The sequence below is a fragment of the Eschrichtius robustus genome, chromosome 3, assembly GCF_028021215.1.
Source record: "Eschrichtius robustus isolate mEscRob2 chromosome 3, mEscRob2.pri, whole genome shotgun sequence".
NCBI lineage: Eukaryota > Metazoa > Chordata > Mammalia > Artiodactyla > Eschrichtiidae > Eschrichtius > Eschrichtius robustus.
Window position 1 is genome coordinate 2,431,929 of NC_090826.1, and position 26,040 is coordinate 2,457,968.

The 26,040-nt window shown below is 61.1% G+C and overlaps 1 protein-coding gene across 1 annotated transcript in view; it reads left to right on the forward strand.

Moving 5' to 3' along the window:
• Positions 1 to 6,798: 6,798 nt before the first annotated feature.
• TP73 (tumor protein p73) overlaps positions 6,799 to 26,040 on the forward strand; it is a 58,025-nt gene continuing 38,783 nt past the window's right edge. The window contains exons 1-3 of the mRNA XM_068537699.1: positions 6,799 to 7,008; positions 18,145 to 18,242; positions 18,628 to 18,748. Coding sequence (XP_068393800.1) covers positions 18,175 to 18,242; positions 18,628 to 18,748 — 189 coding nt within the window. The 5' untranslated portion in view covers positions 6,799 to 7,008; positions 18,145 to 18,174. The remainder of the gene's footprint in view (positions 7,009 to 18,144; positions 18,243 to 18,627; positions 18,749 to 26,040) is intronic.

A 26,040-nucleotide genomic window follows, 5' to 3' on the forward strand; every position in this document is an offset into this window, starting at 1 on the left:
GGTCCTCAGCCTTCAGGCTGCCCAGGGGCCAGGACACAAAAGGAGGGGAAACTTGTTCTAAGCCACGTCCCTCTTTGCTCAAAGAGGCACAAGAGACACCCCAGTCTGTTCCAGGCACAGCCAAGGGTGCAGGGGCCGCTCCCCGAGCTTACGGGCTCTTCCCCATCCTACCCCTCCCCACACATCTACAGCCCCTGCATCCTGGAAAGCAGGCTTCAAACCCCAGCACCCCCTCTCCCCGGGGACTGCGTGGGTCACCACAGCCCCCAGAGTAGGGAGGGAGAACAGACACACACACAGCGGCTTTGGGCCATCGGTACCAGAGAAGCGCTTAGAGGTGGGCGGGCGGGAAGTTCAGCCTGCGGGGGGGGGGGTGGGGGAGTCGGGGGAGGGGCTTTGGGGAGGCGCCTCGGAGGGAACCGGACCCAGGAGAGAGGTGAAGCGGCAGGGAGGCTCTGCTAGGCTCGGAGAGAGGAGATGGGGGCCCCGAGGGCAGGTCTCAGGGCCGTGGAGTGGACGTTTCGGGCGGCACCAGAGGGTCGGTGGCTGGGACACGCTGTGGACCTTGGACTTGGAATCAGGTCCCCCAGAGAGTGAGCCCCGGAATGGACCTGGGAGCCGGAGGGGCGGGGCCCCCGGAGGGAGAACCGTGCTTCAGCCCTGCCCGCCTCTTCTGTTCTCCCGTCCGTGTTTTGGGTCCGAGGACGAGTTATAACCATGACAGTAGACATTCATACGTGCCCCCTCTGATATACATGCATCTGGGCGTTCACCCCACTTGCAGATGTGAAGCTGAAAAGCTCGGATCAAGTGACTAAATCGGATGCAGGGGTTGGTCTGGCCGCCCATCCCCGGCACACCGAGGACAGAGGGCACAGCGGGCAGGACCCTGGGCTGGTCGTCCAGATAGCAGTCCAGGGCAGGCCTGGCTCCTCCACGCCTTGGTCAAGTCCCCAGCCTCTTCACCCAGGGCGGTGGGGCACACACCTGCCTCCTCGCTGTAGGAGCCCGAGCCGGGGCTCCCCTGAGTGGCCCGTGGGAACACACGTGATAGCCCCGGAGGGCAGGCACAAGGTGCCCAGGGAAGGCTGGTCCAGCCTCTCTGTCCCCAACAGTCAGGCACAGAGCACCTGGGCATCACCCATCCTGCCTCTCATCAGCCTGGGTGCAGGGCCCTGGGCGGCAGGGCTGGGCTGGGTGCCCAGGGGTCCCTCCTTTGTGGTCCTGCTCGGGGTGGCTGCACGAGGGAGGGACCTGTCCGTGGTGTGTCCCCGCCCAGCGCCAGCCAGCAGGTCACTCCCTGAGGCCCCGGGTGCCTGTGGGGAGGGGGCGGGGGCTCTAATTGCTCACCTGCTGCTCCGAGGTGCCAGGCCCTGTGGGGCGGGCATCTGGGGAGGCCTCTGGCTAATTGGGCAGGTGGCTTCTCCTGGGGGCAGGGATGCCTGGGTTGCGATAGGTCCTTCGGGGAGGGCAGAGAAGATCCCTGTCACCCCTCCTGCCTGATTTCCTGCGATTTTAGACGTGGCTTCCTGGGCTGTTTTCTCCGTCAGGGCTGAGACGCGTGAGAAAGACCCTAAGGCTTCTCTTTGGCAGCCTCCCGGCCTCCGGGCTCACCTGGGCAGTGCCCATTTGCCAGACGGAGGCCGCTCCCGCGTGTGTGGGGGACAGGCCAGCATGGGGACCAGGAGGGCAGCCCGGGGCCCAGTGTGTTGATGTAGGGGCGGGTGGCTTGAAGAGTGTCTGTCGGCCCCGGAGAGGGGTCTCTGCAGAGCCTTTGGGACTACAGGAAGGCAAGCTGTGCTCCCCGTTTTAGAAGCCTGGGCTTCCCAGGCAGGACACAAATAAACAAATCAAATCACCCTCTCTGCACCAGGCAGCCCGGCGCTTAGAGTCCTCGGTCATTTGCATTATGCGCAATGCAAATTTAGCACAATTCCCCACAGGACAGAAGGAGGGCCGCTAGTCATTAGTATGCAGATCAGAGGAGGAACCCCTAGGTATTTACTGCGCTGTGATTTGCAAGGCCCTGTAATTAAAGGCCCTTCTCCTTTTACTCTCACCTCCTCTGCTTCTCCCGCTCAATGACAACCAACAAAACCCCCGTAATTAGGAGAGACTCCATCTTCTTTTTTTTCTTTCGGAGTCAGGCAAGCTGCAACTTGCTCCTGGCTTCTTAGTTTCTGATCAGGGATACTCCTTGCCTAATTACTTGGCGGTAATGAAGGAGGAGAACGCGGGCTGTGAAAGTCTCCCCGAGCCTTTAGAATGAAGCTGCAAATTAAAAACGAGGTATTGGTAAACAGGACGCTAACTGGATTAATGTGAAAATAATGAATTCTGATAAAAATAGCCAAAGAGACAATTGGAAGGTTGAAGTCAGCGTAATTCCAAGAACACTGCCTAATCGTCACCTGGTCCATGTGATGTTTGAAAGGATGAGAATAATAGGAAGAGGTGGAACGTGCAGGTTAAAGAAAGTGTAAGAAAGACCCCATGTGAGTAGAGTGTGGGTAGCGCCTGTGATCCTGGCAGGCTGTCTTTTCAGAGTTTTGGGGACTCTCTGGCCAGGGTCATTTTCAGTGGCCAACAGAACCTCAGGTTGCCGACTTCCTCTTTCTTTCCTCTGCTGTCATTAAACCTCTCTCCATTCCGTTTCTCTCCTCCTGACGACTCCACTCTCCCTAGAAGTGATGGCAGCTGTGCCTCCAGGGACGGGAACTGGGTCTGGGACGGACGGAGTGGGAGAGACTGGATTGGCCCTGCCTGGACCTTTTGAAATTTGTGCTACTCAACAGCATTTCGTTGACAAAAAAATCCACAGAGGTAAAAAGTGACAAAAGTCACGGCGAGCATGGCCGACTTTGGCATCAGCCAGCCCAGATTTGCCATGTGACCTGTCAAAAGTTGGCTTTGGTCGATGAGTGGAAAATACCTTCCCCATAAGGAGAGGATGTGGCCAGCTCAGCACTCGGTGGTCCCAGGGAGGGACGCTTATCTGGGCATCTCGGAGTGTAGCCGGGCCCTGGGGCTTATAAAGAATTGATGTGGCCGCCCTACCTTATGGTCCAAATTAACCCTGAGCCCCTGATATTTCAGAATTCAGATTAATTTTTTTTCCATTTTAGAAAAGTAACATAGTATCTGAATTGTTTGTTTCATAACACTACAAAGGGATCTGATAGAAGCGCTCCACAATCGAGCTCGCCCGTGTTTCTGCAACGACACACACGGATGTTTACCCTAAATGGCAACAAAGACCATGAAGAGCCTTGTGTCCGTCTGCCCAGTGGCGTCGGCCCCAGACCTAAGGAAAGGCTTTGGGTTTTCTGAGCTTTTTGGATTTCAAAGTTCAGAAAAGAGATGTGGAGCAGATGGAAGCAGTATTCTGCAGGGGCTTTAACTCTTCATCCATCCATCCATCCATCCTTCCATCACTTGTCATTCATTCCTGAGCACCCACGGTTTACCAGGCTCTGTTCTGGGGGCTAAGAGCCCACAGCCTTGACCCTCAGTGCTATCAGCTTAAAACCAAGATGCCTGCTCCTCGGAGGCCAGACAGCGAAAGGGGGAAGCAGGGTGCTGACTGTGCAAATACGCAGGGGGCTTGCTGGAGCCCAAGCCTCCCCCTGCCGAGGGCCCCTGGGAGCAAGCGGTGGCCCAGAGCGTCCTTTGTTCACGGCCACAGGCGGGGACGGGTCTTGACCACTGGGAGCAGGATGGGCTGTGCCCGGAGCTGAGATGGCAGGGCCTCTGGGCAGCTTTGGGGCACCAGCTTCTCCAAGCCCGTCCTGCCAGCATTTGGAAACTAACATGGGCAGCGGGGAGAAGGTTGCGGGACACACAGCAGGTGGGTCAGAAGTTTGGTCAAACTGCTCCTGGGGTCTCCTGAGTCTGCGATGGTGGTTCAGTCCTGAAAAACAAGCGCATTCCAGGAAACACGGGAAGTGCGTTGCGCGGGACGCATCTGAAATGGGTAGTTTAGTCAGATGTTCATTTCCTAATGGTTTTTAGGCCCGGCTGTGCTGTGTGATGTTGGATAGGTTCCTCAGCCTCTCTGTGCATCAGTGTCCTCATCTGTAAAACGGAGATGGCAGTGTTTCTCCTGGGTTGACGTGATGGCTAAATGGTCGTGTTTGTAGAGTGCCATTTCCAGTGCCCCGTGCGCAGGGAGTCACGTGTCAGGTGGGGCAGCGAGGATTCACGGAGATCCGGCTACTGTCGACTTTCAGACACATTTTTGGGAACTTATCCTTGTATGGGGAGGGGCTGCTGGGAAAGGTTAAGAGCTGGAGGGAGGTGGGAGGGGTGTGGGGCAGCCTTGAATGCCCTCTGCTGCCCGCTCCCCAACCACACAGCCGCCACCCCGCAGGGAGCAGGGGTTTCTGCTTAAAGGCGCAGAGCACTTTTAGCTAACCCTGCACAGCGGGCCCCCAAGATGTGTCTTGGAATGAAGGACATTTATGGAAGGCAGAAGAATGGCCCCCCAAAGGCAACCACATCCTGATCCCCAGAACCTGTGACTTACTTCACAGGAAAAGGGACATGATTAAATCCAGGACTGGAGATGGGGAATGACAACCCTGGGGAATCTGGGTGGCCCAGTGTCATCACAAAGCCCCTCTAAGAGGGAGGCCGGAGGGCTGGAGCCAGAGAGAAGATGCGATGGAGGCAGAGGGTGGAGAGATGCAACTCAAGATGGGGGGAGGGGCCCGGAGCCGAGGAGTGCAGGCGGCTTCTAGAAGCTGAAGGAGCAAGGACGTAGCCGTTATCCTGGAGTCTCCAGAAGGGACAACCCTGCCAGCCCCTTGACTTCAGTCTCATAAGACTCTCTCCGTTTGGGCTCCTGAGACACAGAACTGTGCGAGAATAAACAGATGCCGTGTGGTCATCTGTTCTGGCTGCAATAGGGAAGTGAAACAAGCTGATAGCTGCAAGCCTCCCGCGCTCTCCTCTCCTCTCCATGGTGATGAGCAGAGGCCTTGCCCTGAGGCTCACACCTGGGCTGACACTGGGTTCCGGCCACGGCAAGGAGGAGCTCTCTAATCGTGCCTCATGTTGGGAGAAGGGGTACGAAATACTGGTTGAACTCCTTGTTGACTGCCCCACCCAGAACTGATGGCCAGAGGTCCAGCTGTGACCATCACTCAAGGGTCACCCACCCATCTTTGGTCTCTGACATCCTTGTTTCTGCTGAGGAAGAGCAGGGTTTGTCACCCGTCCCAGTCCTGAGGGTGGGGCTCCAGCCTCGAGGAACTCAGGACTTTCCTGTCTCTATGGGGGAGGGGGATGGGGGAGGGGGAGGGTGGAGGGGGAGGGGTGGGCCGGGAGGTCACCCCACAGGAGCTCAGGATGGTGAGATGCATCCGTCTCAGCTTGAGAATGGGCTTCAATGAAGACCTGCCCACTGTGGCCATCAGCTGGCTGAGGGTGGCCTGGCAGAGCCCAGGGTGGGGGCAGGGGGAGCCTTGGCATCCCTCTGGCTTCTCTGCCTCTTTTGCCAGAACCAGGAAACACCTGCCTCCCCCCAGCGCTCACTCTCGCTGAGTGGTCATAACGCCTCACGCCTGCATGTGTGTGTGTGACGTCCCGGAAGGGCGAGGGCTTTGGCTCCCGTGCTGGCCGTGTCTTCAGTCACCGCCTTTCTGTCCAACCCAGGGCTGCTATTCTGCAAAGCGTCTTACACCCCAGGGGTTTCTCCTCGGACTTAATGTGGCCCTAATGCCCGTTCCAGGGGCCCCGGGAAATGGGGAGATCACTGCAAATGATGCTTCCCAAATTTGTGTTATGTGAGACTGTATCAGTTTCCTACGGCTGCTGTAACAAATTGCCACAAACTCAGTGGCTTACAACACCATGGACTTGTTTTCCTACTTACTGTTCTGGAGGCCAGATGGCTGAGATCAGTCTCAATGGACTGAAGTCCGGGTGCTGGCAGGGCTGTTTCCTTCCGGAGGCTCCAGGGGAGAATCTGTTTCTTGCCTTTTCTGGCTTCTAGAGGCACCCACGTTCCTTGGCTCGCGGCCCCGTTCTCCCTCTGCAAAGCCACAGCCCAGCACCTTCTCTCCTCCCCAACGTCCTGCCTGCCTCTGTGAGGACCCTTGCTGGTGACACTGGGCCCACCCAGATAACCTAGGGGCTGCCATCTCCAGGTCCTTAATCCCACCTGCAATGTCCCCCTTGCCGTGTCCACCCAGAGCTGGGCTGAGCTTTCTGTGCTGCTGCCCACTGTCGGGGAGGGAAGGGACAGTGTGTATGACGTAGATTAGTCTCCCCAATCTGCATCCTCCTCAAAGTCCTTCTGACCAGCAGTTAAAAATTGGTCCTGGAAATTCAGAATGTGGTATTGTGGCTGTGTATTATGTTGAATTATCTGAATTTACTCTGTGTGTGTGTGTGTGTGTGTGTGTGTGTGTGTGTGTGTGTGTGTGTGTTGGTAGGAGAAAAAGAGCTGAATATCAGCAATTTCATGGTTGGACCTGATATCAACATAGATGGATCCTTGTCTGTTTGAAGCATCTACTGACGTACCACAGGTGAAATGATATAATTTGTAGAATTGGCTTTGGCTGGAGGACAGACTGATGTTGGGGCCAGGGGACAGATCAGTGGATTCACTGCACCAGTCTCTCTACTTCTGAGTGTGTTTCTGAATTTCGACAAAGAGGAGGAGAAGAAAAGCACACAGACACAAGTGGAGTCAGTGGCTCCCCTCCCACGCCTCCAGCTCTACTCCGCTCTGGGCGGGGCTGCCTCTGGGTCACTGTGCAGAGGGCGTGGCATCCATCCGGAGCAGGGGACACAGGCCGGCCGCTGGCCCCAGGGCTCCTGGCCACGCTCCGCCCCCGTCTGCCCCGAGGCTCCAGGCCGGCCACGCTGCTTCCAGGGCTCCAAAGTCATCACCTAGGCGACCGGGACGCTGCCGCCACCGCCTGCCTAGCCAGCCACGAGCCGAGGGCCTCCCGGCTGTCTCCCTCCTCACAGACCCTCCAGGGCCCAGGCTCCGCCAAGGTAGGCTTGGCTCGGGCTGGCCCTCCTCTTTCAGGCGCCAGTTGGGGCTCCCTGGGGCCACCCAGGGGTGCAGAGGCCCCTCCCTACTGGCTCCCACCCGGCGCTTGGAAACAGGGTGTCCTGGGGGCAGCGGTGGCAGACGGGCCAGTGCGGGGGAGCCATGCCTGTGGGTCCCCTGATGGGACTCGGGCAAGCTGGAGAAGCCACTGCTGTGTGGCACTGCCATCTGCCCCCAGGGGGGTGCGGGGCAATTTGCATGGCCCGGGGGTGGGGGGTGGAACAGAAGTCACTCTGGTGCCGCAGCCCCTTGGACCCATCGGAACTCTCTCCACTTCCTGCCAAAGAGGCCCTGCCCTGGCCGCATGGCCAGGCTTGTCCCGGCTGGGGGCCACCATTCCTCAGCCCCGCGGGGCCAGCCCAGAACGGCTTTCCCCGGCTCCCTCACCCACCGGGGGCCCCGGAGCCCGCCCTGGCCACCCTGGCCCTCACCCGGCTGCCTCCCAGGCATCACCGAGAGCTGGGCAGCAGGAGACGGCTCTCTGTGCTGCCCGCCGGCCACTGCAGTCCCACCTACGCGGCTGGACGCCCGGGGAGCCTCCGGGGCCACGTACTTGAGCGGAGGGGCTGGGGTGGGGGGTTCACCGTGATGAAGGCAGAGTGTGCATGTGCAGGTGTTATACATGGGTGTGCCTGCACGTGTGCGTGCGCGTTGATGGTGCTGGCAGGGGGTTGGGCACCAGTGGCTGGCTCAGGAAGCAGCCTCTGGAGCTTGAGTGGAAAGGGGGATGAGGGTTTGACTGACAGACAACCGATAGCAGCTTTCCAAACGGCCCCAGAGGTCAGACAGGAGCCGCCTTTGCACCTCAAGACACCCCGGGAATCCTGCTAGATGCTTCTGTGTGGGTCAGCCCTGCATGGTGGGTGTGACTTCCCTATTCTACGGATGAGAAGACAGAGGCCTGAACGTGCACACAGCTGGTGGGTGGCTGAAGGCGCCTGAGTCTGCAGCTGGTTGAGGGCTGAGCTCAAAAGTGCATTAACCTGACGTGGATTGGCTTGGAAGGGGGGTCCTCATCCCTTCCTGCCCCCTCTTGCATCCCTGTGGCCCATGCCCCCCACTGCCTCACCTGGACCCAGCCGAGGCCTGCCTCGCTGACCACCAGCCTCTGGGTTCGCCAAGCCCACGATGTGCCCCCCGGGTGACCTTCCTCACCCAAATCCCACCGCATCCCTCTGGGAGCCGAACCCCCCTCATCGCTCCCTGAGGCCCACAGCTGCAGGTCCAGCGCCCTTCCTGTGGCCAAGGCCTCTGGGCATCCTGTCCCCTCTCCAGCCCACCTGGCTATTCCTGCCTCCCCCTGACCTGAAGGGCCATCAGGGCCTGTCCTTGGCTGAGCTCTGCCGCACTGGTGCCCCTTCTCCGTCAGCTTGTGAAACCGAAAATGACAACTCATGTGGACCTTCATTTACCCTTGGGCTGACCCTGGGCCTGTCCACACCCCTCAGGGTGCCCTTTACACTGTGGGGGGAAAGGCTGGTTCTCCTTTCTGCCCCCCGAGAGAGGCCCCTGGAGGGCGGGGCTGCCTGGTGGGAAGGGGTTAGGTGGTCCCTAACCAGAGTTGGGCTCAAATCCAGCCTTGGCGCTTCTGAGCTGAGTGGCCCTGGGCAAGCGGTCCCCTCTCTCCGCGCTTCTGTCAGAACATCTGGAACGTGGGGCGCAGCAGTGCCTTTGTCTCGGGGTTACTTTGAAGACTGAGATCAAGGAATACAGAGGACTCCAGGCTGGGGCTGGCACTGCGTGAGCACACGGTAGATGCTGGGTGTCGTTATCGGAAAGAGCCCCAGGCCCAGGGGATGGGATGGGGACACGTGGGAGGCAGGGAGGCAGGCGGCACAGTGGTGGCTCTCTGGGACAGATGTTCCTGGAGTGAGTGAGGGATGGATGGACCAATGCCGTGGCAACTTGGATGAAGTCACGTCAGAGGTCAGCTGACTTCAGAGCCAGCAAGGAACGGAATGCATGAGTCAGATCGAGCTCTCGAAAAAAAATCACAGCCCCGATGGCTGGGGCGTGGGCGGGGAGCTGAGTGGGGATGGGTAGAGAGTTCAGGAAATTAGTGCATCCTGGGCCCATAGTGAGGAGCCCAGGGTAGGAGGCAAGGAGTCTACACAGGGTGGGGACACAGCTGAGTGGGTTCCCTTCAAGGAATGTGGAGGAGTCTGGAGGAGGGTGGCCAGGCGGGGCCAATGGTTTGGGAATGACCGTGCAGGGCATGGTTGAAGGAGCACAGATGCTTGTCCGGGGAAGAGAAGATTCTGGAGGACAGAGCATGGCACACCGGCATGTAGAGGTGGGACCCTCAAGAGGGGAGGAGGGGAGCCTTGGAGGAGACAGACGGAAAGAGCAGGAGTGCCTGGCAGCCGGGTGGCTGAGAGTGTTACCGAAAGTGGGGTCCGGCTGCTCGTGGCTCAAAAGCCAAAAAGAGGCCAGGTTGGTGGAAAGGAAAGGTTGCTTTATTTCGGAGCAAGGGCTCCGTGTCCTCCGAATCCCCCAAGGGCTGATTCCCACCCACCGCCCCCAACTGACAACCAGGGGGCGAGAGCTTTTGTAGACGGAGGGAGGGGCTCCATGCAGAAACAGCACAGTCAGCTCTGACCGTCATCTTGAAATTGGTCATGCGGTGGTCTGACCAGCGTCATCCTGATTGTTTTAAGTACAGTTAGCCTTTAGTTCCAGGGTCAGTTCGTTCCCATTTCTTTGAGGCCAGTTCTGTTTGTTTGTGTTTTTGTCTCGGCCACACTGCACAGCATGCGGGATCTTAGCTCCCCAAACAGGGATCGAACCTGTGCCCCCTGTAGTGGAATCATGGAGTCTTAACCACTGGACCGCCAGGGAGTTCCCTGAGGCCGGTTCTCAGAATTATGACACCTTATGTCATAGCTACAGTCTGTCATAGTGCAGTTGACTTCTTCCACCTGGTGGAGGGGGTACAGGGGTGGGGCGTATGACCTCACCTACATCTGGCCACTGTTGGGCCATTCGCTGAGGCAGAAGCGGGGAGCTTGGCTAAGAGACTGCTGCACTTACGGGGGCGGGGGTGGGGGCTGAGGGGATCTGGGACTAGGGTGGTCTTGTGGGTGGGAGTGCCGAATTCCAGATCCCTGTGGAGGCGGGGTTGGAGGTGGGCAGTGACACGGAGGAGTCCAGGATGTGCCCAGCCACTCCTCTGTCCACTCCTGGCCACCCTTGGCTCTCACTTGGAGCGCGCCACGGCTGAAAGGTCAGACACCCGCTCTACCGTCAAGCGTCTCTTCCTCTCCAGCCTCGTGAGGCTCCCAGCCCTGCAGCTTCCCGCCTCCTGGGTCCCCTTCCCGTGCCCCATGCTGGTCTGAACCTCCCTCACCGACACCCTCACTTCTGCTCCCACTCCTCCAGCCAGGCCCCCCCCAACAGGTGGCTGGGTGCTGCCGTGGAAGCCTCCCCACACTGTGGCGCAGGTGGGATCGCGGCATATCCAAGCTCAGGGGCACCGTGCCAGCTACCAGCCCAAGTAGGAATCCATTATTTTGCTTCTAGCGGGTGGGTTGTCTCTTCCCCCTGGGTTTATGCTGCCATGGAGTGCTGGGTCCCACTCATTCTTCTGCAGGTGCCTCGGTCTTCGAGAACCCACTAATGGGGAGGTCCCTGCAACTGAACCAGGGACAGACCTGGCTTCTGCCCTCTGCTGCCCCTGGGACCAGGGCAGGTTTATTCTTCTTCCTCCACTGCTACCCTGATCCTCAGTAACCGCTGGTCAATTGCAACTCACTCCCGTATCTCGAGCTCCTAGTCTGTGCCTGTATCAGCGCCCTGCTGAGTGCTTTGGCTTTTTCCACACATCACAGGAAACAGGCTCAGAATGGGCAAGACACCGGTCCAGGGTCACACAGCTACAGAGCAGAGTGGCAGAGGTGGGCTACGTGGACGGAGGGGGAGAGGGGCGTTGGCTGGGAGTGTGGCAGGCAGGGCAGAGCTGCACAGCAGAAAACCAAGGGACAGGAGCCCTGTGTCCAGGTCTGACCTGCACATGTTGAGGGTGGAGGCTGGGATGGGAGGAAAGCCATGGGCAGGTCAGCAGAGGACGGGGCGGTGGGGGGGGGGGGGGCCGGGGGGGGCGGGGCCGGATGTGGGTAGGGCCTCAATGTGCGGGTGAAGAAGGAGGGGTGGACCAGGGACTTCCCAGCAGCGTGTGGGTGAGAATGCAGGCTGGGGAGGAGTTAGGCCTCCTTTGCTCACCTCCTAGAGAGGCCAGGTAGAGGGCAAGGTCAAGAACAAGGACGTTAGAGCTAGCTGGCGGGTTGGACTCCCTGCTCTGACCAGCTGTGTGCCCTTGGGTGGGTGACCTAACCTCTCTGTGCATGTTTCCACGTCGGCCAGTGAAATGAGCTGCGCGGTGCACTGCCCTGCTAGGACATGGTGGGGCTCAGCCGTGCTCCAGTGTTTCTTTGTTTGGTTTGGCCACATGAGTTCCTCCACCAGGAAGCTGGTCGCAGCAGTGGGGGGGGGGGGGCATGTGCCACTGGGTCCCCAACCCTTAGCTCGGCCGAGAACCTCTCCCAGCAAAGGTCTGGGTGACCCTGGAGCCTGGCAGCCCTGGGGGATTTGGTCAGCCATTTCCTTCCAGAAGTACGTGAGGCCCACGTGGTCAGAGTGCCGCCACCCAGCTCCCTGCCTCACGTGGGTGCTAGGCCAACCGTCAGATTCAAACAGAAACTGCCGGGCAACCCCACGGTGCTCCCAACTGGGCCCAGGTGCCGGAGGGAGGCCGTCCCCGCCCCTGGCCTGGCTGTGGGACCGGGACTGAGGCTGGCGGCCGGGTAAGAGGCAGCGGGGCTGGGGGATTCCTGGGGCCGCTCCCAGGCTCTGCGTCCCCCGCCTCCCCACGGGCACCAGCCCAGGAGGGAGAGAGGGCGGCTTAATCGGGCACCTCCAGCTGTTTTCATCTTTCACAAGTGCACCCTGCCCCAGGGTGGGGAGGCTAAATTTGTCTCTCACCATCAGTGCTGGGCTTCCCCAGAGCGGGCAGAGGGGGAGCAGGGAGCCCCCACAGGGTGACGGAGGCCTCAGCCGTGCCCTCCTCCCAGGCCCTGCAGGCCCAGTCTCTCCGCAGGAGACCCAGGTGCCGCCCTGGCCGAGGGTCCTGTCCTAACCCCACCCCACCGCCTGCAGGGCCAGCGAGGACAGAGGCTGCGCAGTCTTCCGTGGCCACGTGGCTGGGCGCGGGCGGGAGGGGCAGGTGAAGATGGCCACTGCCCTTTGCTCCCTGAGGGTGACACGCTCCTGGCCACCATTCCAGGTGGGACTCCTGCCCCGGCCCCACTGGGCGAGGGCCTCCCGTTCCCGGGGTTGGCTGGGGTCACAGAGGCCCCTCAGCTCCAAGGGCCCAGGAGGCTGGGCGCCGGGTGTCCTGCTGGAATTCATCTGGGCCGCCGCCCGGGGACAGCGCCATGTCACAGCAGGGCCTCCTGCCTCCTGTGTCCCTGTGTGATGGCCGCCTGACCCCTCTGCCCAGGTAGGGGGACTTTTGGACGCTGGGACGTTCTGCTGTCCCCTCAAGACAAGGCCACAGGGTATGGGAAGGGGCCCAGGAAGGCCCCTGGGGTCCCTCCTGAGATGGTGTAGGTTTACCTGCCCCTTAGATTTCAATCTGCCTTCGTTTACTGAAATAACCACTGAAATAACCGGGGACAGACCCACCGGAATAACCAGCATGTGACTGAGGCCAATCAAGATGGATTGTTTTGGGGTGGGTGGCAGGGTGGAGTTCTTTGGGTCTTTCCCCACTAAACTGAATGGGGCCGCACACCCTCCCCCAGAGCTGGCATCCAGATGGCCGTGGAGGAGGGGCGTGTGACCCAAGTTGTCCTTCTCTGCACGTAGGCCAAGCGTCCACACTCTGGACCAGGGCTCTTGCAGGTGGGTGGGGGCCCCGCTCTATGGATGGGGTGTCCCTTCTGGGAGGGTCACAAGGACCCCAGTTTACGGGGGCTGGTTTTGGGGCCTTGGGCAGGGGTGGGCCCAGGGGACAGGGAAACCAGAGGCCTCAAAATCCTGCCCGACCAATGAGGCTGCCCGTGGGGGCCACAAAGCTGAAGGGCTCTCTGTGCTCTGCCACCTGCCAGGTGATGGGGGGGCAGGACAAGGGGCATCCTGACCTGGAGTCGGGGAGGACAGTGGCTTCCTGGAGGAAGCCTGGCCTGGCAGGACAAGGATGGGGTGGGGAGTGGACGGTGGACCAAGGCTGAGCGTGGAGGCCGCCCGGGCTGGGGTGCGTGGGGACAGGGCCGGGGGGCAGAAGGGGACCTGTGGGAACAGGGCCAGGAGCCCACGGCAGGCTGTAGCTCTCGCCGGGATTCGTGGAGGACGAGCTCAGAGGGTCGAGCAGAGCCGGCCAAGGAACAGCTGCTGCCCCCTGGGGCCTCCAGCTCCCACCAGCCTGGGGCAGAAGGGCTGCGCTTGCTTGTGGGGCAAGGCCCCCAGCTGTCTGGGCTGCAGCTCGAGTCCCAGCTGGGACCCTTGGTAGCTTGGGCCTCTGAGCTCCTGCCCCGGGGTGGCGGTTCCTGCCCAACAGGGCAGTGTGAGGGCCTGGGGCCCTGGCAGCAGCTGGCCCGCTTCTCCCCCGCGGCACCGGACCTCTGGGCTGGAACCTTCTCTGCCGTGGTGCGCTGCAGGATGTAGGGCCGCATCCCCTCCCCGGGCGGCTCTCAGAGACCTCGGGGCGTCCCCGAGCCACCCAAAGTCAGTGGGGTGTGGAGCTGTGTCTCCACTCCAGCTTGAGTTGAGGGCTCTGGGCCACACAGCCCCTGCCCCGCCTCTCCAGGGTCACAAATTTTTGCTGGAAATTCCTTGAGGTTAACTGGTTTCAGTGGCCCCAGCCCACGGGGAGCTGGGGCAGGTCGGAGGTGCCTGAGCCCCGGCTCAGCTGCTGTGAGAAGGGGCCACACGTTGCCCTTCTCGGGCTGCCTCTGACTCGGCAGTTCCCGGGGGGCAGGGGCTCAGGGATTCCTTGAGTCCAGCCCCCACCAGCACCGTACCCCACCTTCTCACACCCACGTCTCCCTTGGAGACCGGCCCTGACCAGGACTGGACCCCTCTCGGTGCAACAGGATGCATTTTTTTTTTCCCAGAGCAACTTCATCTTCATGGAAAATCACAGCTGTCCACCGTGCATGTGCACTTCGTGGCATCATTAATGCCACCTGAAGAGGTGTCATCGAAAGTCGGTCTCTCCCCCCCATACACGCGATTTTTTAAATGATTCGCGTCATTTGCAAAAGCAGTTTCCATTGTGAGCACATTTCCAAATTTGAAGTGCATGTCGGGAAAACTGGATTTAATTTGCAGGAAGTGATTTTAGAATTGCTTTCTTTTTCTCACCTCTGCAAACCTTGGCCACCTTGGCTGAAATGCTGCTAGTGAGTAAAGGGAATATACTGTCCCTGCCCTAGGGGGGAGAGGGCTGGGCCCATGGAGCTCTGGGAGGGGTTCCAGTTGGGGGGGGCAGCCTGAGGCCAGACCTCAGCCGTGCCTCTTCCTCACGCCCAGTTCCGGCCCAGGTGGCGGGTGCTCCGTGGCGCCTGCAGGGACTGGGTCTGCGGCTCTGTCACTCGTAGCCCAGTGCATCCTGCTCTTCAGAGTTTTCCAGGGAAGTTGGAGGTATGCGCGCGGCATGGCTTCCTGGGTCAAGTCCCCCGGGTCCTCTGAGTAAGGCAGGGCAGGTTTCTGGACCCGTTTTGCCGATGGAGAACCTGCGTGGAAGTCACCGTCAGAGGCTGGTGCCATCCTCAGGTGGACAGCCAAAGGGGCCCCCTCAGTGGGTGAGGTGAACCTGTGTGATGCTCTCCCCCCCGGCGGGGGAGGGGGGTCTGTCCTAGAGTCACTGTGAGTCCCCGGGGTGTTGGCTAAAAGCAGACATGGAGTCCTTGGTTTGAGGATGTACTGGGGCAGAAGCAGCAGGATCTGCTGAGGGCAGTGGAGTTTGGTGACCCTGGACCACCCCTCGCATCAGTGAGGCTGAGCAGTCTCCGTCTGCAGTCCTGGTGGTGAGGGCTGGTGGGGTGGGTGTAGGACCCCCGCCCCCCCACTCCTGCTTCCCCAGAGGGCCAGGCACCTGCAGGTCTGTCCCCGAGCCAGAGCCGGCCTGTGTGGTACAGGCGCCTCTGACCCCGGCAGCTTGGGGTGAAGCAGGGGGTGGGGTGAAAATGCTGGTTGTGTCCCCCGGAGTGGGGGCTCTCTGTCCCCCCTCCCGGCTGTTCTGGGGGGAGGGAGGTGTGGGAGCCAGGGAAGGGAGGGGGCCTTGGGGAGATTCCCAGTGCTGACTTGCTTCCCCAGATGTTGGGCAGCAGGAGCTGCTGAGAACTGGGGCTGGGCTTTCAGGGAGAAAGTGTCTTTAACTTCCGTGCAGCTTTATTGAGGTGAAATTCACATAACATAAAGCTAACCCCTTTACAGCAAACCCCCCAGTGGCGTTTAGCTCATTCACGGTGTTGTGCAACCATCGCCCTTATCTTAACTCCAGCAGTCTCCCCCCATGCGCCGCCCCCAGCCCCTGCAACCGCCAGTCTGCCCTCCGCCTCTGTGGACTCGCCTGTTCCAGACATCTCATAAATGGACTCATATAACACGGGCCTTTTTCACTCAGCATGATGTTCTGAGGTTCATAGTGACGTAGCCGGTGTGAGTGATCATTCCTTTTTATGATGGCGTAATATTCCAGCGTGTGGACTGACCAGGATTTGTTCATTTGTTCATCCGTTGATGCACCTTTGGGCCGTTTCCACCTTTCCACTGTTGTGAATGGTGCTGCCGTGACCAGAGACAGGATCTTGCCGTCCACTTGCTGTGTGATGTTAGTCAAGGCGTTGTCTGTCTCTGGGCTTAGATGGTCCATTAGCAAAATGAAGGGAGTGGGACCAAATGGCCTGGGCCAGTTGAGCCTCGTGTTGGTACACCCTGCCCACACCAAGAGGCCACTCTGACTAATCTCTGCTCACCCAAAAAGGACCAGCCACGGAGAGTGGGTGAGGGTGGGTTTCCGTCCAGCTTCGGCGCGGTGGCCTGCTCCACGCCTGCTCCGGCCGGCGTGTTCTGCTTCCTACCAAGTCCACCCTGTTCTGCGTTACCACATGGCCAGCTCCACGCCTTACTCAGCTCTGCTGGGTTTTGGATAGCTCAGCCCAGAATGGGAGTGATCTCCGCAGCACAGGAGGCATGCAAATGAGCGCTGACCAGCCCCTTGTTAAAACCCTGTGGATTGTGTGCTGAGGGTTTGAGGTGAAGGGGGGGAGGAGGCATGACTAAGTTAATTTCCAATTCTGAGAAAACCACTTGGTTGTCCCTGCACTTACAGCTGTGCTGTGTGACCTCGGCATGTCACATAACCTCTCTGAGCCCTGGTCTCCTGAGAGTGGGTGGAGTGGTCTCCGAGCCTGCTGGAGAGTTGGTTTGTGGCCAGCACTTTCCAAGCTCCTTGTCCCGGCCATCCTTGCTCGGCCCCGGCCCCTCCCAGCTCATGCCACTGCTCCAGGGACGGTGGCCTGGCACGTGGCAGCCCCGGGAGCAGGCCACCGGCCTCTCTCAGGGCCCACCGCCTGGGGACAGACAAAGTGACAGATTGCAGGCTGCGCCCTCCCTCCCCCGACGGCCGTGGGCAGGTCCAGGCCTGCCCGCTTGGGCCCTGCCAGGTGGTGGCCAAGCTGATTCCCGTGGCCCCTTGCCAAGAGCCTGGAGGCTGGCCCAGGGGAGACATTGCCTTGGCCTGGGTGGGAGCAGTGGGCAGGGTGGGCTCTGGTTTCCCTGCCCCTCCCCCCTACAGTAGGACAAGTGTTCAAGATGTGCCCGGTGTGGTCACCGCCGCCTCCTCCTGGGTGGCTGCTTCGGGTGGGCATGGAGGCCCTCAGGAGGGGTGACAGTGGGGACAAAGGCCAGCAGGCACTGAGTCGGGGCACCCCAAGCCCTGGGCATCTCCTTGAAGGGGGGCCACTCGTGCAGTGACCCCCTCCAGTGACAGAGAAGCTTCTCGGCCTCGGCCTTGGCGGCTGCCTCGTGGGGTTGACACTGCTTTTGTGTCCAGGCCGCACGCAAGGATCCCACATCAGAGGTGAAAGGCCGCCCAGCCTGCAGCAATCGGGCACAGCCAGGCTCGTACCAGGGCCTCGGCTCCAGCCTCCGGTGGGCCCTGCACATGGCCTTCACACGGGGCACCCGGGATCTAAGCTGTCGCCAGCTGCTGGGGCCTTGGGAGCCCCCAAACCTGGCTTGAGCCACCCCCCAGGCCAAACCTAGAGATGCAGTTCATAATAATAATGACCACGTGTGTTCCAGTGTAATTATGACCCAGGCACAGCAGAGACTTTATTTTTTTGTTTTGTATTTATTTTTATTTTTATTTTTTAAATTTATTTTCTATTGAAGTATAGTTGATCTACAAAGTAGTGTTAACTTCTGCTGTATAGCAAAGTGATTCAGTTATACACATATATGCATTCTTTTTCATATTCTTTTCCATTACAGTTTATCACAGGATATTGAGTATAATTCCCTGTGCTGTACAGTAGGACCTTGTTGTTTATCTATTCTATATATAATAGTTTGTATCTGCTAACTCTAAACTCCCCCTCCATCCCTCCCCCACCCCCCTCCCCCTTGGCAACCACAAGTCTGTTCTCTGTGTGAGTTTGTTTCTGTTTTGTACGTAAGAGTCCACATGTAAGTGATTTCCTATGGTATTTGTCTCTCTCTTTCTGACTTACCTAGTAGCGACTTGAAATTCGTGCTCCCAAGGGGCCCTGCAGCAGCCCCATGAGGGGATGCTTCTTTCACCCCCATTTCACGGGTGGCGGCTTTGAGAAGCTCCTGCTGCCCAGGCCCCCAGCCGGGTCTGAAGCCAGGCTGCCCACGCCCAGGCCTCGGTTCCCGCCCCCAGAAAGGGCAGGATGAAGTGAGGGGCTGGGTGAAGGGCGTGTGCCCGGTTAGCGCGCCCGGGCGTCCTCGAGGGGTCATCGTCGGCCCCGCCTACCACCTGCGCCCGAGGATGCTGGCTGCGGAGCCCAGAGGATGCCCTCCCAACCCGCACTCTTGTCCTTTCCTCCTGGCAGAGCGAGCTGCCCTCGGCCGGGAGTGGGAAGATGTCGCAGTCCACCCAGCCCACCGCCGCCGACGAGGGGGCCACGTTCCAGCACCTCTGGAGCTCTCTGTGAGTACCTCCTCTGAGCCCGCTGGACTCGGGGGCTGGGCGGGGAGCCGCTGCCTTGGGCTTTCTCCTGGGGACGCAGGGTCCAATGTCTGGGCTTCTTCCTCTGACCAGCCCTCCAGAGGGGTTGGGTCCAGGGGACAAAGCCTGTGTGTGGCCACGCCACCCTGGCGCTCACACCAGCCCTGGAGAGGCTGGTAGGGTAAGGGGGCCGGAGGCCGCAAGGGCTGAGGGTCAGGGAAGGAGCAGAGGAGACAAGGGGCTGAAGGAATCCGTGGAGGTGGGAGAGGGAGGCCCCCCCAGGAGCTGCGGGCTGGCCTTGAGCTCCAGGCCTGGGCCATCGGGGCTGATGGCTGTGCTCCCTGTTCTGTTTCCCTCCTCTGTCTAGGGAGCCGGACAGCACCTACTTTGACCTTCCCCAGTCGGGCCAGGGGAATGATGAGGTGGTGGGTGGTGCGGAGGCCAGCATGGACGTCTTCCACCTGCAGGGCATGACCACTTCTGTCATGGTGAGTGGGCTGCCCTCTGCGGAGGACTCGGGGTAGGGGGCAGTAAATGTGGACTGTCCTGTCCTGGGAGCCTGCAGAACCAGGAAACAGGCTCTCAGGTGTACGGCTTCCTCTCTGGGTTTGTCAGCTCATTTCAGATGGCAAAGTGGAAAATGTATCAGCTCATGTAACTGTCAGTCCAGGCGTAGGAAGGCCTTCAGGCATGGCTGGATCCAGGTGTAGGAAGCCTTTCAGGCATGGCTGGATCCAGGTGTATGAATGAATTCAGGCGTGGCTGGATCCAGGTGTTCAAACAGCTGCCTCTCTGTCTCTTGCTCTGCTTCCCCCGTGGTGGCTTTGATCTTAGGCAGCTTCTCCTCTCATGGTAAAGGCTCCATCAGCATCCCCCTCCCTGTGGGGAAGGACCCCTCTTTGCCCAGAGTCCAGCATGCCTATCTCTGAATGCCTATCGCTGAGCCATCCCTGTGCCTCTGATGGCCTGGGTCCCCTGAAACAGGGTCAGGATGGAGTGGAGTGCTGTGGGCTCTGCCCACCACAGGCACTGACTTATGGGGAAGAGCGCCCCAAAGGAAGCTTGAGCTGCTGTTTCCAGAGGAGGGAGGCTGGATGGGGGATGCAGGGGCATCTGAGGCCCTGACAGCCGCCAGCCCTGCGGTGTCTCAGGCCTTGCCACGCTGGAGGAGGGTTGTGATAACCGGGTGGTGGCCATACTCCTGTCTCTCTCCCTGGCCGCCCACTGCCAGGCGCTGGTGGGCCAGGAGGTGGGGGGCAGGAGAGACACAAGAAGGGTGTATAAGGACCCCTGGCCCCGGGGAGGCCCAGCGACTCCTGCCGTCCCCAGCGCCTCCTGTGGTCACCTCCTTGGGACAGCCTCTGCCGGACCCGGGGCTGCTCTGTCCTGCCCACAGGCTTGCTGTGCAGCTCCCTCGGACGGGGACTTGTCGTGGGACCTTGGCTAAGTGCGTGAGGGAAGCACCTGGGTCTGCCGCTTGCAGCTCCCCAGATGGCGGCTCCCTGGATGGCCGCTGGCCCCCACAGCCCAGCACAGTGGCCTCGGGGCACCACACCAGGCCAGGGCCAGCGTGCAGGAGGGAGACGGAGCTGGGAACTCTGGAGGCGGGGAGGGGGCTCAGAGTCTGGCCCCATCTCCCTAAAGCCCCCTTCCAGATCGGAGCCCTCACCCCAACACGTACCCGTCCAAGGCATCTGGTGAACAGTGGGGACCATGGGGGCTCCGGTCGTGAGAATGAGCCAGGGCCAAGGGGGTGGGGGACGAGGAAGGGTCCCCACGCCCTACGTCAGTGTCCGTCTCGGATGCTGGGCTGGCCCAGGGCCCGCTGGCCCGCATGGGGCGAGGAGAAGGCACCTGCTCGGGCAGACGCAACCGGGGCGGGTGGGGGTCTGGGGGGCAGCGAGCCCCCTGTGACGTCCTTGCTTCTGAGGAGCCCCTCAGAGCGGACCTGAGGGATCTGCCTGCCCAGCCCAGGCCTCCCGCCTCTGCTCAGGACACCATCAGAGCAGAAACATCCGCCTGTTATAGTCCCATTTTACAGGTGAGGAAACCGAGGCAGACGCTGGGCCTGGGCGGGGCCAGGTAGTGCCGCCCTGTCCCTTCGGACCATTTCCTGTCTGCCAACATCTCCCCAGGGGCAGGGGCCTGACCTCTCACGGTCCCGGTCGCCCCTCCTAGACATCAGTGTCCTGGCGCCACTGTCTTGGGTGGGTCTCAGCCTGTCAATAGCGATGCTCTGGGCTACGATGCCTGGGGTGTTCACCTGAGCCCTACTACCTGCACTGCGGGGTGGGGTGGGGGGTGAGAGAGAGAGAGAGAGAGAGAGAGAGGGAGAGAAGACCCAGGGCTCTGCCTTTATTGAGGCTGAGGATGGGGTGCCTAGGGTTTGGGGGGTTGATTCGTTACTGGTGAATTTGAAACATAACAGTGGAATTAAACCGTGAAAGGGAGAAGTGGGGTCACTCCAAGGTCCATTATCTGGTCACCCAGGGCTTTCTGAAAGGGAGCCTTCAGGGATGAGGCAGCTGGGCTCTTGACCTAGTTGTGTAGCTGTCGAGGTGCACGTCTTTGAAGCGGGTGCCTCACCCATCCAAAGCCTAATGTCAGGCACTTACATTACAATCAAAAAGCAAATTGTCAGACGCTCACCCTACATCCACTCTGGGGACAGACAGGAGCTGCCCCCAGGCTCCAGGGAGGGAGGGCCCCTGAATGCGGTCTCCTAAGAGGCCTGTCTCTGTAGTTCCAGAAGCCCCCACCTCCCCTCCTCCCAGCTGCCCGGCTCACCCCCTGGAGGACAGTAGGCCCAGGAGACCCCGACGACCCAGTGTCAGGAGCGGACCAGCTCTGGGTTCCCGTGGGGCGGGACGCCCCCCTCCAGGGAGGATGCCTGATGCTGAGCAGGTCTGGGCCAGGGAGGGCAGGACACCCCTCTCACCAGCCGTGGGGTAACCAGGATGGGGCCTCTCACCTCTGCCAACAAGAGGGCCGAGTCTATCAGGTAGTGACATGCCTCTTAGTAAAAGTCCTGCAAGTTCCCAGAGGTGGGGATGCCCAGAACCACGCTGGCCCTGGCTGGGGGCAGGGGTAGGTGGGGGGAGCCAGGCCCCCTCCGAATGCCTCATCCTGACCCCTGCCTGACATCGTGAGAGCAGAGACTGGTCTGGGGCCTGGCGTGTAGCCCAGCCCTCACCCTCATGTAGCCCAACGCAGCCCAGAGGGAAAGGTGAGGCTCAGAGACACAGCTGGACAGCTGGGCAGCCGGCTGCAGAGCCCACTGCCGAGCTGCCGCGCAGAAGGGCCTCTGCCTGATGCGTCCAGAGGCCTGGAGCAGGGGCCCACGGAGTCCAGGGTGCAGGCAGGAAGCCCCGCAGAGCTGAACTGGGTGGTGTTGTCTTAAAGTCCAGACTGGCGGCCGAGAAGGCCTGTCCTTCTGGCCAGAACACAGCCCCGGCGGACGCTGTGCTGCTGAGGGCGACCTGGTGATGCCGGGGTGCGGGTGGGGACTCCTGAGCGCCTCACCCCCACCCCCGTGGCTGCATCCCCACCCACCAGCAGGTCCCTCGTCAGGGAAAGCCTGGGGCTCAGCGGGGAGGGGGGTAGCCCCTCCTCCAGGCTGGTAACAGGTCAAGTGCTCCCCAGGCCAGGCCCCAGGTCAAGAAAGCAGCAGCTGCAGAGTCAAAAGTTCTCACTCTCCACCCGCCCTGTAGTCATGATTCAGGCCCACGTAAACGCGTGCGCGCGCGCGCACACACACACACACACACACACACGGGCCCCCATGCCGCTCCCTCTGGCCGCGGTCCTCTGAGATGATGGGTGCCCGTACCCCAGCCCCAGGCTCTGGGACCACCCCCCCTCGCCGGGTCGTGGGGCTTATCCAGCAAAAGGCTGAGGCTAAGGCAGGCACAGTCCTCGCGTCGGGGGACACTGGTCCTTGGGGGTGGCACACACTGTGGTCTGGGGGCCTTGGGTCTCCACCCTGCTCGGTTGCCTTGGTGACTAAGCAGATTACTTCCTGCCGGACCTGCAGTTTCCTGAGCAGCACCCCCGGCCCTGTCAGGAAACAGACCATTGGGGACCCCCGGGATGCCCTTAAGCGCCGCTTCAGTGGCCCGTGGGAACAGGCAGAGTGGGAGGGGCCTCGCCCAAGGAGCCAGTCTGTCCCGGGTTCGAGTCCCCATGTCTCTGAGCCTCGGTGCCCTCACCTGGGGAGCTGGGGTGACAGGCCGTGTGGGGTCCCAGCAGAGGCTCCGCCAGCCCTGTGGGGCCTCGGACCACCCTCCTCCCATGCTGGGCAGCTGAGGAAGCCGAGTCGGGCAGTTAAAGGAGAAGGAGAAGGGCCCCTATGGGAGCACTTGGCCCCTCGGCCTCGGAGGAGTCCCAGAGCACAGATTCTTGGTGGGGACGCTGAACTCCGTGAGGTCGCTGCAGCCAGGGTCCACCACACCACAGGGCTGAGATGGTGCAAAGGGCGTCGGGGGCTCGGAGGTCAGATCCCACCCCTGCCTCTTCTTTGCTTGGAGAGTTATTTGACCCTCTGGGCCTCAGTTTTCTTGTCTGTAGAATGGGCCAGTGAGGATCTAAGCCAGGGTTGCGAGGATGACTGATGGTGCCTGACCTGTAGGAAAGCGTGACAAACACTAGACATGATGGTGAGACCAGGGACAAGGGCTGAGTTTAAGAGAGCTGTTCCCCCTGGAACCCAGAACAGTGGAGCCAAGGAGGGCCCAGGAGCAGCTGCTTCCAGCCCCAGAGCCCGCTGTGCCAGGGAAGGACCCGGCGCCCCAGGCCCACCTTGGGGCCCTTTGGTGGAGCTCCTGCCCTGTGTGGTGGCCTCCAGTTCTAGCTGTCCCTGTAGACCCCGGGCGGCTCACCCACGACAAGCACCTATAAAATAGGCCCCCACCTCCTGCAAGAGGAGAGAGGGGAACACCTGGCCTCCTGTGGGCTCGAAAGGAGGGCTGCCCAAAGGACATGAGGTGGGAGGTGACTCCTGGGCCCCCGGCGGGTGCCGTGACAAGGGGAAGCTTGTAGGGTCTCCCCTGGCCCTGGAGGCCCTCACAGTCTGAGAGGAGCATGGACAGGATAAAGCCCCCCATGGTGAGCGCTCATGGGGTCCCAAGCAGGCAGTGGCCATATGCACCCCGTGCTGGGTCTGGGCCTGGGCTTTGGGCCATCCTGGCTTTCTGATTCTCAGTGTCCCTTAGGACAAAACGGGGGCAGGGGGACTTCCTTGCCGGTCCAGTGGTTAGGACTTGGCGCCTTGACCGCCGAGGGTCCTGGGTTCAATCCCTGACGGGGGCACTGGGATCCCGAAAGCCTCCAAAAAAACGGAAGGGGGCAGGGCTCTGGCCAGCTGTGACGACGCACAAAAGGTGGAGATGGAGGAAAGGGGAGCTCGGTTGAGGATGGGGCTGGCGGGCTCTCCTCCCTGACCATCCCTTCCCTGTCTCCCCCGCCCATCCTCCCGGAGTCTGAGTGCCTCCTGCCACCCTGGCTGCCCATGCCTGCCCACTCCCTGCATCCCTTCCCGCCTCTCCTGGTGCCTTTCTCTGGTGACAGCTGTTGTGGGCGCCTGGGCCGTAGAGGGGGCTGTGTCTGGGGGCTGATCCACCCTGGAGCCCCGCCGGCCCCTCCTCAGGTGCCCAGTGAGCTATGCAGGGGACAGACACCAGGGTTACAACCTGCAGCCACTCGGGGGCTTGAGACCCCAGCGGTCACCCAGGACAGGCCTTCCTGGCCTGGGGAGGGGGCGTTTCTCCCCAGGCCTGGGAGCAAGGAGGGCACAGGCCGGTATGTACACTCCCTAGAGCAGGAATTGTCAGGGAACAGAGCCAGCCCCCAGAGGGGTCAGGTGGGCCGAAGGAGGGCCTGCTGCCCCCAGGAAGCGGGGGTGGAGCTCAGGGACAGAGAGCCCCGCCAGCCACCAGATCACAGAGCCACCTGCCTGTGGGTGTCCGGAGGTGATGTAAGGAGTTTGACCTGGAGCTGACACATCACTGGTGCCCTTCTGGTGACTCACCCCTTCCTGCGCAGGTGGGCCGTGCCAGAAAATAGCCCCCCTGCCCTGCTGCCGCGAGTCCTGCGGAAGTGGTCAGTGAGGTGGAGCCCCGGTGAGTTAAATTCAGAAGAGCAGGCGCCGAGGGCCCGGTGGGGTGACTTGGGAGGGCAGCGCTGGCAGCTGAGAACTAAGCCAGGAGGAGTTCCTGGGGACAGAGGCCCCGGCTCCCCCGTCCCTGTCCCCGGATGGCCAGGATTTTGGATAAATGCACAGGAAGCGGGTGACGCTCTGGGGCAGATGCCGGAGCTCCGGCATTTTGAGAGCTGGAAACGTGCTCTCATTCGTGCTGGGAATCCCAGTCTGGCCCAGGCTCACGCTGTGGGGACCGTGCTGGTTCTCAGGCCGCAGGTGCCCCCGCAGTGTGGGTGGGGCGTGGCGCCTGTGCCTTCAGTGCTTCCAGCAGGGCTCAAGAGAGGAGGTCTTCCCGACCTGACCCCGCCTCCCTGTGGGCAGCCTCCGGTCTGGGCACACGTGTGGCCAGCCCCTCCTGGGCCCTGCCTTGTGCCCTGCAGGCCTAAGCCCCAGAGCGCAGACCAAGGCCAAGGCTGCCCTTCGGCCGTGCCAGCCGTCCAAGGTCCCTCGGAGCCCTGGCCTTCTGCCCAAGGTCTTTGCCTGCATGCTCACACTCCTGCTGTATTACTCAGCTGTGCTGCGTGACAAATCACCACCAACGGCGGGGCTTAAAGCAGCACCCGTTTATTATCTCATGGCTTCTGTGGGTCGGGAGTCCTGCATGTCCCCACTGGGCCCCCTGCTCAGGGTCTCACCAGGCTGTACTCAAAGTATCAGCCAGGACTACCGTCTTGTCGGAGGCCTGGGACCTCTTCCAGGCTCTGGTGGTTGGCAGAGTTCAGTTTCAGGTTCTTGCTGGCTATTGACCCAGGGCCACTGTTCTCAGCTTCTAGAGGCCGCCCGCCGCACCCTGCCACGTGGTCCCTCCACAGCCTGGCAGTTCGCTCCTGAAGCCATCAGGAGGAAGTCGCCCTGATTAGGTCAGGCCCAGCCAGATAGCGTCCCTTTTGATCAACTCGAATTTTGCCCAATGTTGCACAACGCCCTGTGCTTGACCCCAGGCCCTCCCCCTCCCTCTCCTACCTACCTGTGTGTCCCTCCATCCAGCCACCTGCCAAGCCCCCCGGCCCTCTTGGGAGAAGCCCTGGCAACACCCACAGGAATCTCACTGACTGACAGTCCTCCCCCTACCCCCCGGCCCTGGCCTTCCCGCCTGCGGGCATCCTGGGCAGGAAGGCTCTCGGCCGCTGCCTCTGGCCAGAACTTGCACCCTGGGCCGCGCTGCAGACCCCCTTCCTGAACATCGGTCCGCCCCACAAACCTTGATCTCTCATTGTGAGTGAGGGACACCTGTGCATTGGGAGTAACAGCCATGGCCACACGCAGTCACGGGGGTTCAGGCCGCGTGTGCTGAGTTGTGCTTTTGGCTGCAGCCGCCAAGGCCCCCAGAGCCTGAGCCGGGGGCTCCCGGCCCAGCCCCTTGGGGGCAGCACCTGGCTGCACGTCCCCTGCCTGGGATCCCCCTTTCCCTCAGCCAGAGGAGCTGGGGGGCTGGACACGTCGCGGGCTCCTCGGGCTGGCCTCCCTCTGCATAACCCCACTGCTCCCAGCTCCCCGGGATGTGCCGAGAACAGGCTGGGAGAGAGACGGGGTCTCCGTGCCGTCTTCTCAGCACCTTGCGAGTTTTTCAGCTCTCCTTGGGGG